A 13,517-nucleotide genomic window follows, 5' to 3' on the forward strand; every position below is an offset into this window, starting at 1 on the left:
AATAATATGGTATACTGTAGCAAATATATGACAAAGATTAGATTATTATAAAATAATACATAGATTAAATTTTTCACAACAGATAGGTGAAAAATTAAATTATTAATATCAATTTTACCAAAAAAATTAACAAGTATATCATTGTATACCTGGTAGTTGGCAGAATAAAATTCAAATCACCCAATTCTACTTGCTGCAAGCTGCAACAAAATGCAAGATGTTGGGTTTGATTTCATCTCATTCCACCGTTATAAAGAAGCTCTTGGTGCAGTGTTTTACACTTTCAATTTAACTCAAATAAATGGATGAGAAATTCCCGGAAAAAATGTTTCAGTGCTCGAAGTCTGAAGATCGAAATACAAAGAAGAGCAACGTTTCGACTAAATTACAAGAAAGTTTCTGAAGCAAATTATCACAAGTCCATTTGATCCATGTCGGGCACGCGTTGTGGGACTCTGCTCTGTTCGGGATGGTCGATGATAGTAGCTTCCGTTGTGGTCAGAAGAGAGGAAACACTGTAAACCAGAAAATAAAACGATTGTAATGCAACGCAAACGCCATAGAATAGTCGAGATTAAGATATTTATTGCTTGAATGAGCCTTTACCTTGCAGCATCGACCAATGCTGTTCTAATAACTTTAACAGGATCGATGATTCCTGCTTTTACCATGTTCACGTATTCGCCTGTTTACATAAAGTAAAAGTAATTTATAAGAAGTTTTCAAAATGATGCACTTGAGTCTAAAACAGTATTCTTTTAGATTCCCGATTGCAACTCATTTACGCTTCATTTAGTTAAACGGTTTCATTCGAACGTTTTGGAAAAAAAGAAGAAATGATCACGAGAAGCAAACCTTTAGAGGCATCAAAACCGACAGTTTCATCATTCTTTTCCAACAAATTGCCAATTATCAACGGAGCATCATGACCAGCATTCGACAAAATGGTAAATGTAGGTGCCTAAAGAATGATCAGATACCGTTACAAATAGCAAACATACCATCACTATGATATACATATTTATAGCATATCAAAAGTAAACCTTGAGAGCATTCTGAACTATTTGAACTCCTCTTTTCTGGTCATCATTTTTAGTCGGGATGTTCTCCAGAACTTTTGTAGCATAGAGGAGAGCAGCGCCGCCACCTAACATTAAGATTCAAACACCACAAGTGTAAAAAGAAGATAACGTAATAACTAAAACATCATTTAGCACTAGTTTTTGAAAATACCGGTCAATAAGTAAAGAAATATACTCACCGGGCACAATACCCTCCTCGACAGCAGCTTTTGTAGCATTCACAGCATCTATGACCCTATCCTTTCGCTCACCAACTTCAGCCTCGCTAACACCTCCAACCTGTTCCATACGTATACAAAATATTGGTTGAATTCTCGTTTAGTGGAATATATATAGATTAAAATATTATTTGTGAGATAAGGAGAACCTTGAAGACAGCAACACCACCAGAAAGCTTTGATAATCTTTCTTGTGCCTTCTCTTTGTCAAATGTTGAAGTACTATTCTCCATGGAAGTTCTAAGCTGCAGGTAACAATAAAAGTTGCACGTTCAAGTGACATCAATTATGGGTTCACTTCTTAATTAAAACCCCGAAGTGATAGCACAAGTACGATGTTAAATGAGCTAGGGCGTATGTTTTTACATGAAAACCAAGGGTGATAAATTAAGATTGGATCTTGGAACATTGATCGCTTGACTGGTAGATATTTAGAATTAGTGGACATCATGGAAATACAACAACAATAATGCCGGGGCTTTAATCCCAAAAGATTAGTGTTGGCTACATGAACCAATATATCAGTTCCACTAGTCGTTCACGTGGATGTTTCACTCAAGTGAGACACATAAGGAAACAAGTTTTTGTGAAGGTTTTTGGCATCAATAGCTCCTGTAATCCGCTTATTCCCATGTTACGAACCCCAAGTAGGTAAACTGAAACGGATTCTAAACTTCGGAAACTGCTGGTGAAAGTCACCTTCAATCATAATCTTCAAAGTTACTAGTATAATTCACTCAAAAAGTCAAAACTTAGAAATTCAACACGAGGGCCGAGTGAGACAAGACTTTTAGAAATCATCATTATACCTCTTCGCAGCGCTCTTCTATCAGCTTCTTGTCTCCCCCTCCATTTAAAACAATAGTGTCATCCATAGAAATGGTAACCTGTCCCAATCCAAAATCAGTCTTCAATTGAGTTTTCAAGTAGAATGTAACAGAAGGCAATACATACCTTCTTCGCACAACCAAGCATTTCCGGTCGAATCTTGTCGAGAGTCAAACCACACTCTTCTGAGATCACCTAACAAGAAAATTAATGGATGATATGACTGAAGACATACAAATCGAAGTACCACTAAAACAATTATGTAAAATGCCTTACCTCTCCTCCTGTAAATACAGCTAGATCATCAAGGCTAGCTTTCCGGCTTTCTCCAAATCCTGGAGCTTTAATGGCACAAACCTAGAAGGCAAGGAAAGGACATAAAAAAGCACCAGACCTTCAGTGACAAAAAAATTACAAAGGATAAATGATGCCAAGGATAGATATTATTCTTTTGGGACCTAACTTGTGCAAAATTAGGAGACTTTCACAACTTGGAAAAGGAAGACAAAAAGATACATTTAGCACTTAGATAATAGGAAGCACAATGCTTGTAAAGAGCGGGTGATAATGATAGTGCAATCATAAAGGCACGCTTGTGCAACTAGTATAAGTGGGTGAGCATTTTGGAGGTGATTGAGACGAGGAAATCTAGAGGAGAGAGGAAAGGGGGATGATTAATAGAGATTTGGCTTCCATAGATGAGTTCCTTAACGTAAGGAAAGGAGAGAAAAGGTGATATTATAAGGGGAGGGTACAAAAGTATTGCAATTGTATTTTCATAAACTTAACAAAATATTCTAAGTTTTGCCTCATTAATGCTATAGAATCATTTACTGTACAATTTCAATGATACCATGTGGAAAAAATAAAAAAAGCGCTACATCTCGTGCATAAGAATAGTCAGTGCTATCATATGAAATATCCCCAGAATAATTATTAGGTGTTTGACATATGCTCACCTTAAGTCCAGCTTGATGCTTGTTGAGAATTAACATGGTTAGGGCATCACCCTCAATATCCTCGGCAACTATTAGTAGAGGTCTATTCATCTTTCAAAAGCCCATATCAACAAAGAAAAATTATTCAAATCAACCAAATATTCAATGCCACTTAATAATAAATAACTCAAATTTGAAGGAGTTTTATCAAAACACTATTGAACCTGAAGAGCCAACTCCAATACTCTAACAAGGGACGCCATATCTGATATTTTCTTCTCATGGATTAGAACCAACGGATTCTCAAGTTCCTGATTAGAGAGACATTCAGCACATAAGAAAAATCAGACTCTTTCAAAACTTAAGCATACCTTAGAAAGATAGCATAATAGGAGTAGTTTTTAATCAAATGCATATCGTAGCATTATACTTACACATTTTTGGGTCTTCTGATGGGTAATAAAATAAGGAGAAATATAACCCCTGGCTAATTTCATGCCCTCCACCACCTCTAGTTCATTATCCAATGTGTTTCCATCCTAAAAATAAAATTTAACAACCAATATGATCTCTTTTCCCAAGTAAAAATTGACAATAGTATGGTTGAACATACTAGTTACTTACGGAAACAGTGATAACGCCTTCCTTTCCAACTTTCTCCATTGCCCTAGCAACGATTTCACCAATTTCACGCTCACCATTAGCAGATATAGTAGCCACCTGTCACGAGAAATATTACTTGTTTATGGAACAACACCAAATAGTTTCTCTACTTACCACACATTCTTCACAAAGAAATAATTTCTCAGGACTCCACATTTCCACCTAAGACTAATGGATCCCGATTTCATTTTTTCTTATAAAACCGATCAGTCATTCCTGCCTATTGAACATGCATATCAAACTGAAAAAAATTACCTGTGTGATTTCCTCTGGGGTACTTATCATCACCGCTTTACTTTTCAAGTTGGACACCACAGCATCAACTGCCATATTGATCCCAGTACGCAGATCCATTGCATTTACACCAGCAGCTATGGATTTGCATCCTTCCACTAAAATTGCCTGAGTCAAGACAGTAGCACACGTTGTTCCTAAACCAAAAAAACAAGGCATTAGGTTTTAAGTGCAGACATGTATTCTTAACTTGGGTAAAAACAATCAAACTTGGCAAGCAATTCATACATGAAGAGCCACCCGATTAATTACAGGTACGTGCAGAATCAACAAAAGTTGATTATGGAATGAACATTATGAGAGAAAGAGATGTAAATTTTTTAGTACATTACTAGTGTCAAACAACTTCTTGACCCCATTCACAAAGGAGAAAAACCAGAACAGTAAGAGTCGGATAATGCAGACAAACGGCACTATGAGCTACATTATCAAGATAAGTGGAAGAAAAAGTAACTAGAATTTCATTAAGATGATTAAATAATGAAGATTTCCTTTATCGAATTCAACACTTGAATAGATTGGTCAGATTACCAACTAATCTAAGCCAGTCAAGAAATAATTACAAATGAAAGAAGCCAAGTAAAGCTTTCTATATAATTACACTATGGAAATTTCAAATTCAGCCAGAGCACAACACAAAAGGGGATGAAGGCAGATAATTACCATCTCCAGCAGCAGTATTTGTAGCCTTCGCGACCTGTTTTACGAGTTCTGCACCAAGATTCTTAGCTCTATCGTGAAACTTAATGCTCTTGGCAACCGTAACACCATCTTTTGTGACTTTAGGGTCTTTATGGTTCCTTTCAATGATTACATTGCAACCCTATTTCAACATAATAGCAAATAATTCGTAAGACTTTCAACTACCTCATAATCTCATATTCTCCAGCACAAAGCAACATCAAATGTCTACTATCAAGACTCACTTATTCAATATAAACACATCATCAACATTTTTTTAACTCGATCAAACTACCGGTTTCAACGACTCTTGAAGAATCCTTATCAAATTGTGGACATAAAGTATTTACTAATACTCTTATTAGCCATTTACACCATAGTGCAAAAACAAGGCCGCATCACCATATCGAGACCATATTGTAAAGGTTTTTGAGTTTACCGTGACCGAAATATAGACCACATTGACCGCAAAATCATTTGTATTAACCGCAATATCTGTTTTGCAAACGTGACTGAAAACGTATTTTTGCAGTGTGATTTACACTAAAAAATGGAATCAAAGTTCATACCTTAGGTCCCATAGTGACTTTGACAGCTTCAGCAATCTCATTAACTCCTTGCAGCATTGCTGCTCGAGCTCCAACACCAAAATTAACATCTTTGGCAACATAATTCCTACTCGCAATTACCCTACTGTTTACCTACAAATTCAATTACCAAAAAAGCGATCTAAAAAACTCACCCATTTAAAATTAATAAATAAAAAATCCAATCTGCTCCATTTTTTATGCTTATAGTAAGACCCATTGTTCAAAAGCCTAAACAATCAAATGCAATAAAACTTTTAAACTTTTCAGTTTCACCCACGTCAATCCATCCGAAATAACAAGGCCCAGAAATCAAATTGAATTTTCTACTCTAATTCACAGTCTGTCACAATCAAATGCAATAAAAATATTAACTTTTTCTGTATGTAATATCCAAGTTAATCATTCTGGAACAACAACAAATTAAATTTAACAAAACCCATAAATCAAAACTCTACTTTCTACATTAATTCAGACTTAAAAAGGCTATTAAATAAAAGAACAAATAAATGAAAATAACATACCAGTCGTTTAGCAGCAGAAGACCTGCATACAAAAGAAAGCAGAAAAACAAGTATAAAGAAGTGTTGATAAACTTGTCAATTGGTATACTGTATGAGCAAATTGTATGATACAATTACAAACCTGATCAGTGAAGATGCTACACGATACATTGTGCTGGTCTGCTGGAGAAGAACAAAAAAAAGATAAAGTTGTAGGGTTTAAGTGCAAAGACACGCAAATGTTGGTAGAGGTTTAAGGGGTTTACAAGCTTCGAACCAGGAATCATAGGAGACTTCGTAGGGTTTTTTGTTTTTAAGACCATTTAATGATTTACACTAATAAAGTTTAATTTTATATTATTAAATTCATTTTTATTTATCGGTATTTTTTCGTGTTTCTACCCTTTTTTTTCTTTAAATTTCTCATTTTTCCCTCCTCATTGATGATTTTTTAAAATTCTTTAAATTCAACATTTATTCAACATAATGCAACACATGGATTTTTATAAGTATTCTAGACACAAATTTACCTTATCGATAACTTAATTTTTTATTAAACTTAAAAATAATTCATATTACATTTTCTTACATTATTAATTATTTTTAGGTACAAGAGATGAATTATAGAAATCGTAAAGAAATTTGTGATTGTGGTGTTTCTTTTATATTGACTACATTGAAAGACACACCCAAAAATATATCAAGGAAATGTAGATTTAATAATCTATGTATTGAATACAAAGGATAAGATGTGTTCACTTAGGTCATTGGGTTGATTTTGAGTCAAGTCTTTCGAGTCGATTCAAAATCAGCTCTTGTGTCCACATTACTTTTTACATAGTTTTAATGTTATTTTAAAATCAGATTAAAGTCGGATTTGGTTACAAGGTTGGTTAAATGTTAAGTTGTTGGCTCTTATACTTGTATTAAATTGCGTACAATAATCTACTTCCTCACGACCAAAGTCCACCAAGATATCCCGAATAAATTTATAAAATTTAATTAATTATTAAAAAGAAAAGTTGCTGAGCTGCACAAAATGCACAACTTGGTCTATTTTAACATCAAAATTTATGAATTTCATGTAATTTTTGAAAATATTTAGTCACCTCGAGATTTGTCGAAGTTGAATTCACCTTTTATATTGGTTTGACATTAAGATTAAGTTGAGAGAGTTTATTTTAGAGACAAGTTAAAAACATTATCATCAAGGATAAAAAAGCGACGACACAATAAAAAAATGACTACAATAGCATCCCTTAATAAGTTAAATATGCCCATAATGGGTATACTTGGTCACATTTAACAGATATTTTTCCTACATAGATAATAGGTAGATAGTGGGTATGAAAATTATAAACGGCCGACCTGATTTAAATTTCACAAACTCTAGAATTGGCTCAATTGCCTTAAGCCCTTATGAGTGCATTTATAACAAGTCTTATATGTGTTTGTCTCACCCTAAAATGGTTAATTATAATTAATTAATTTCTTAATGGTTTCTATTGATTAGTGTGTTAAAATAATTAATTACAATTTTAAAACGATCAATTATAAAATTAAATTAATTATACGAGTTCAATTCATAGTGAGATGGTCTTCTACAATATGAATTGTCTCCCTAATTTATCATCCAAAAATTATATTATAAATAAGATAAGTCATCACAATAAAAATCTACTTTATAAAGTAATACTATTATCATTTGACAATGTTTTTTTTTACCAACTATCCCATTTTAGAATTTGTGTTAAACGAAAAAAAAATTACTGAACCCAGTCGAATATCCCCAAATTTCATTTCCAATTCCTGGGAAAATAAGAAGTATTAATTGAATGTCCTCCGACTTCCTTCTTCTTGCTTTAATTCCTAATAGTATCAAAACATCAGGGTAAATTTAAATTGGGTTTTGGTCATCCGTTGGAGATTCAGGTTATATTTCTCTCTTTCCCGTTTTTCCTTCATCATTATGTTCTTGTTTGCTGTAAATCATGTGGGTACATAGAGCTAGTTGGATATTGATGATTTTAACAAATTTAATTTTGGTAAAAAAATGCTTGTAAAACGTCCAAATAAACAAAAGAAGAATCATAGATATGGTCTTTGTTATTGATTTTCTAATTTCTACTCGGTTTATATTTTTTTCGAGTTATAGAGTTTTTGCTCTGTGCAATTTTGTGGGGTTCTCTTTCTTGATATTTTTTTCTCAAACTAAGTGTGAGGTTGTTCTTGGCATTGCATTGATTCTTCAATGATTCAAACAAACATCTCAAGTTGTGGTATTGTGCCAATGGGAATGAGTTTTATATTGATTTTCATGAAATTTGCTATGTATTTCCATGGTAATGAAGTCCCCAAACAAGTATAAGACAGAAAATTATGGATGTGAAATAAGTATGATTATAAATCTTGTCAAAGTAATTTTCATTGCTAAATTGCATTATTTTCTTAACATTCTTACCGTTTAATACCAATGATCAAACGACTTATTTGTGGTTTTTGACCATAAATTGTTGATGAGCGGCGTTCATTTAGGTTATGTACTTATACTCTATTGGGAGTTTTATACCTACTTGAAATTAAAGACTAAGGACCTCTCTTTAGTGAAGAACCAAAAGAAATAAAACAAAGAAAAACATAGTATACACTAAACTCTAAAGAGCACACAAAACACACAAACAAGATCATTAATGAAGTATCTTAGATAACTCTCTCTCAAACAAGATTGTATTTCATTAAATCAACATTACATTAATGAAACAACCCTCCTAAGCCTTGAGAACAACCTCTCAAGTAGAAAGTTCCCTCCTTTTATAGAAACACACTAATAAAAAGAAGGAACTTGTTGTCAACCTTAGTTGCTTTCTATGTATTAGCCTTCTACACTCATTCTCATCAAATTTAGGGTCCGTATATAACCCCTAAACAAGATAATAACCCCAGCTTAAAGGCCCAAGACTTGCCCACCAAGTAAGCTTAAAACAGAAACCCGTATTTTGGCTAGCATTAGGGTGCTTGGATGGGCACCATATGTGCTCGAACGAGCACCATCTCGGACTTCTTTGTGTGCTTCGTTCAAGGCACCTTTCTTCCTTCCTCTTTCCTCATTCAAGGCATGAACCAAGACCCTTCTTGTGCACCTTCTTACCTTGTTCAAGACATCTCTTGCTTTGTTTTAGGCACCCTACATGCACCTCTCTAATCACCTCACGAAGTTATCCAAACGTCAACCCCTTATACTTTCTTACACACCCAACTTTATCTTCCAATTTTCAAGCAATAGAGTGGGCTATCAGATGATCAAAATCATCTCCCAATCTAGGAGAATTGGCACTTAACAATCTTCCCCTCAAGTCTAGCTATCCCACCATCATCAAATGTCAAATTCTTGGGTGACCCACCAACACTCTCATCAATCTTATGGCCTAGGCAACCACCACTAACTTGTAGCATGTACAAGTTCCCTCACTGCTTCTTCCTCTCATGAGCACCATGCCCTCTCTATGATTTTCAAGATCCCACCACTAACCTTGAAAGAGTACCCCTTAGTTTCTAATCTACCCAATGAGATGAGATACCTTTCAAACATAGGTTCATACCTTACCTCACTAAGTACTGTCTAACACCATCACGTGTCACAACAACAATTTCACCAATACCTTCCACCTTCACTCTCTCATTATTTGACAAAGTGATAAGGTTTCCTTCACAAACACTAAGCTCCGTAAATTTTTCTTTTTTACAAAAAATATGAAATGACCAACCGAAGTTAATCACCTATTCCTTCCCATAAGACACTCCCCATCAATAAGAACTGCTCCATAATCTTCTTTATCATCAACAAAACCTAGAGAGGAATCTCTGCTATTCTCAACATCCTTCTTACCACCATCCCTCAACCTCCTCATTCTCTTGAGGTCTTCCTTCATATCTTTACTTATCATTTGAATGTGCATCTTCTTCTTACAATAGTAACAATCCTAGTCTTTGTTACTATAGTCACTCCTCCCTTGAGACTTATCCCTTCCTTGGTAACCATTTTCCTTAGTTCTCCCTCTATTAGAACCCTCACAAAAAAGCCTTCTTCCCCACTCTTCTTCCCTTCCCCCTCACATCTCTCCAAGAACCTATTATTTTCTTGCAACGCGGCCAATGCTTGATCAAGTGTAATAGATTCCCCCTCTCTTCTCATCCACATTGAACACATAAGTTGCTTGAATGTGTTAATGTGATCTTGCATGGTTGTATCCTCCTCCTTCATGAGTTGATATACTCTCACCTCAAACAAAGTTTTTTGGTAAGAGACTTTGAAGCATACACTGCTTGAAGCTTCTCCAAAAAGGCAACAAGCCAACAACACACCGTAATTCGTCTCTTTTAAGTAGTTGTACTTGATTTCGGGTGCAATGACAAGCCTAATGGTGCTTACCGCTTTCTTCTTCATGGATACGTGATTTATTAGATAATTGAAAACACAATTTCAGGTACTATTCGAAATATAGAAGAACTAACGAAAATCCCATTGAACAACTTGAAAAAGCCGCTCGCTTAAAGAAGTTGAAATGAAGAAACGAGTCTCGAGGGAATGGATATTCTAAAATAGTTTGCGTGAAATTGTGTTATTGGAAGAATCCAGAGATGAGGTAAAAAAAACTAGAGATGTGGAAGCAGAAGTTAGATTCATAAGGATTTAGACAAAGTCAAAATAAGATAAAGTATATGGAGTGTCATTTTAGCACAAACGATCATAATAGATATGTAATACAATTAGATGTAAAGGAGCTATCCAAATGAGTGTTTCAAGTATCTTAGCTAATTTTTTCACGAGAGCGAAGATACGTATCTTCATGTTAAGACTTCGATTTTGTGCAAGTGGCTCAAATGGAGAGACATGATAAAAATTTTAGCAACAGAGGTGTGCCATTAAAGTTAAAAGAAAATACTATGAGCACTACTATATGAGTCAAAATGTTTAGCTATTGGAAGTGACCATTGTAGGAAGATGGAAGCATCTGAGATACACATGTTAAAATCATAGTGCAATTGTGCAAAAATACGGTTTTCGATCACGGTACAAAAGTGAATGTGAATGGTTTTGCAGTTGTCACGATTTATATTTTGGTCTCGATCTTAAAATCCTTTATTAATACAGTCACTATACAGTGATGTGGGCATTAAGTGCCCGCTTTATTCATATTCCCGGCACTTTTTTTACACACTAGGTACTCACTTTATACACCTTCACATGTACTTGTGTATGTACTTGGTCACGCACTTTGCTGAATACGATTGTGGATCATTCACCTTCACTTTGTTGTCCACAACCCTTCAAGAAATAGGTTTTTTTTTCTATTGCTAATAGAGTTGCCATGCGTGTAAGTAATTGCTTCGCCGTTTCTAGTTTAAATGACTGCATATTGATAGATATCCTATGTTACTCAGACTCGTTAGGAGAGTGTCGTTACTGGTGTTATTTTGTATACTGTTGACACCCAATATGGCAATATCTCGACATGTTGGGTGAGTGAAAAGTGTCAGAGTAGCAGTGGTGGGTAATTTTTCGCGTTCTAGTAGAGTATGAAGTACTCTGATTTAACTAAAAACGTATTAATAAATTTGTTTAGATGGAGAAAAGAAGATAAAGCATCTAATGACTTGTATACAGGTACCGAATAACTTATTAATGGGACTTTTGTTGGACCCCTTGAATAAAATTTTACTTTTATCATCTTAAGTAATTCCAATGGCTTCATTACAATGTCCTTTTCATTCCTTCTGAGGTACTTGATTGTTTAGCTTGTTCTGGTTTTGATATTTTTATATTACTTTAACGTAGATTGGGCTGTTGAGTGCACACTTTGAAATACAAGAATATGGAGGTAAAACCAACAGTTGCTTTGAGGGCAATGCTTGTGGGAGGAATTGCTGCTTTTGCGAAAATAGCCGGTGCAATGAAAGCTGCAGGAGGTGTAAAGTTAGGAGCAGCAGCAGCTGCTGTGTCGGCTGCTGCAGCAGCTGCTGTTACGGGCTCAAAAAAGGATCAACCAGATGCATCCAAGCCACCCGCCAAGTGACTTCTTTTACCACCTTTTTCCTATATGAGCTACTAGTGTATGGTGTCCTTTCAATAATACCGATGAGTGCAATTGTTACCGTTCCTAGATTTTATGATGGGAATGGTCAGATTATATAGCTCATGGTCCTAGTTTGCTAGAAATTGAACTCAACTTGTTCAGAACGAAACAAGTTCTGTTTTCGACTCTATTTGCAACTCTACGAGGATGTGTAAACCCAATGAAAATGGAGGTAATCTAAATCTGCAACTTGTCTCATAATGAACGAGATTTTAGTTGCGGTTGTAAGCTTAGTGTGTCGGGTTCTTGTGATAGCTACCTTCATTTCGAATGCGACTTATACTACAACTAGTTTATCTCTATTTATCCCCGTTTTGCTTCATCATTTCTCAACTTGTCAATAATCAATTTGCTGCTGTCTGCTGTAAATCATATTGGTATATAGAGACAGTTTGATATTAATGATAATCAAGTTGAATTTGACTTGTTGGGGATGCTAATAACGTTGATTTTGGTTGAAAATCATATCAATGCCCAACGAGCAAATGGAGGATCAAGATGTGATCTTTGTTATTGATTCTTTACTGAAATATGGCTTTTATTGGAGTAGTAGATCAATAGTTTAACTTGTATTATGATTGTGTGCTTTTTTTTGTTGAGATCTTGTCTCAATTGTGCCTCTTTTAGCCCCAAACAAGTGTAAGGTCATTGACGATATAAATTGATTCTTCAATGGCTTGAGCAAACGCATATGTTCATAGTAATAACCACAAAGATAGCTACTAAAGCTATCCAATGTCAAACGTGTCGTAAGGCAAGATGTACGACATAAACGATATTTTCAGCTTTACATCTATGAATCTAACCAACACTACTACATAGATTGTTTTGGAATGAGTCCAGCTGAAGCTTATATCGACTAGAAAAATAATCTTACGACTTTGTGAAGAAAATGGTTTGTCGATATTTACATTATATAAAAAAAGACATCATCTTCGCTGCCGACTTCTTTGGATTCAAGGTTAGTAACTTTCTTTTTTGTTTTCCCGCTTTTGGGAAATAATGGAGATTGAAGATCAGTGATATTAATGAAGATCGGAAAAGAGTAATGGTTAGGAATGGAGAATTTGGACATTAATAAGGATTGGAGATGTGAAGAAAATTAGATAGTAATTGAGATGAAGAAGTTGTTTGTGAAGGTGGGAGAGGTGGCAGTTTAGGGAAGTAATTCTTCGCTAAAGCTTTTTAGCAACTAAATAGAGATAGATTTTAACGTTGCTCTTTGGGAAAATTTGAAATAAGTAAGTAAAAATATATAAAAAATTTAAATCATAGCAAACTTTGTAAAATTATTTTCAAGACAAGTATTTTTTTCTCAAATATGTGGTTTGGGGCTGTTAGCTGTTAATAACAGCGAACAAAGACTAGAGGTCAAAAAAAGTCAAAGAGTTTGTTCTCTATTACTAACATCGAATAAAGACTTTGACTATTTTCAACTTTCAGTCTTTGTTTGCTGTTAGTAACAGCGAATAGATGCGAGCTAAAAATAGCAGATCCCCCTGTTTGACCAAGTTTAGCTTTGTTCGCTGTTAGTAATAGCGAATAGATCCTTTGCTTTTTTTGAACATTCTGCCTTTGTTCGCTGTTAG

The 13,517-nt window shown here is 34.7% G+C and overlaps 2 protein-coding genes across 2 annotated transcripts; one reads left to right on the forward strand and one right to left on the reverse strand.

The window, feature by feature from the left end:
* Positions 1 to 220: 220 nt before the first annotated feature.
* On the reverse strand, positions 221 to 6,071 carry LOC130813681 (chaperonin CPN60-like 2, mitochondrial). The gene is made up of 18 exons (XM_057679522.1): positions 5,937 to 6,071; positions 5,816 to 5,837; positions 5,274 to 5,405; positions 4,687 to 4,846; positions 3,985 to 4,160; positions 3,691 to 3,786; positions 3,501 to 3,605; positions 3,291 to 3,377; positions 3,088 to 3,177; positions 2,405 to 2,485; positions 2,255 to 2,323; positions 2,110 to 2,187; positions 1,450 to 1,545; positions 1,262 to 1,361; positions 1,044 to 1,147; positions 856 to 961; positions 607 to 685; positions 221 to 515 (listed from the first exon to the last, which is right to left on the reverse strand). The coding sequence occupies exons 1-18, from the start codon at positions 5,963 to 5,965 to the stop codon at positions 413 to 415; spliced, it is 1,713 nt and encodes a 570-aa protein (XP_057535505.1). The 5' UTR covers positions 5,966 to 6,071; the 3' UTR covers positions 221 to 412.
* Positions 6,072 to 7,542: 1,471 nt separating this feature from the next.
* On the forward strand, positions 7,543 to 12,230 carry LOC130813701 (uncharacterized). Its single transcript, XM_057679547.1, has 2 exons — positions 7,543 to 7,726; positions 11,631 to 12,230. The coding sequence occupies exon 2, from the start codon at positions 11,668 to 11,670 to the stop codon at positions 11,866 to 11,868; it is 201 nt and encodes a 66-aa protein (XP_057535530.1). The 5' UTR covers positions 7,543 to 7,726; positions 11,631 to 11,667; the 3' UTR covers positions 11,869 to 12,230.
* The last annotated feature ends 1,287 nt before the right edge of the window (positions 12,231 to 13,517 follow it).

This window comes from Amaranthus tricolor, chromosome 5, assembly GCF_026212465.1.
Source record: "Amaranthus tricolor cultivar Red isolate AtriRed21 chromosome 5, ASM2621246v1, whole genome shotgun sequence".
In the NCBI taxonomy this organism is placed as follows: domain Eukaryota; kingdom Viridiplantae; phylum Streptophyta; class Magnoliopsida; order Caryophyllales; family Amaranthaceae; genus Amaranthus; species Amaranthus tricolor.

Coding starts and splice junctions, on each gene's coding strand:
- LOC130813681 (XM_057679522.1), bottom strand. CDS start 5,965: ATGTATCGTGTAGCATCTTCACTGATCAG. Junction 4,847..5,273: donor AAGTCACTATGGGACCTAAG/GTATGAACTTTG, acceptor ATGTTGAAATAG/GGTTGCAATGTAATCATTGA. Junction 2,324..2,404: donor CTGTATTTACAGGAGGAGAG/GTAAGGCATTTT, acceptor TTTTCTTGTTAG/GTGATCTCAGAAGAGTGTGG.
- LOC130813701 (XM_057679547.1), top strand. CDS start 11,668: ATGGAGGTAAAACCAACAGTTGCTTTGAGGGCAATGCTTGTGGGAGGA.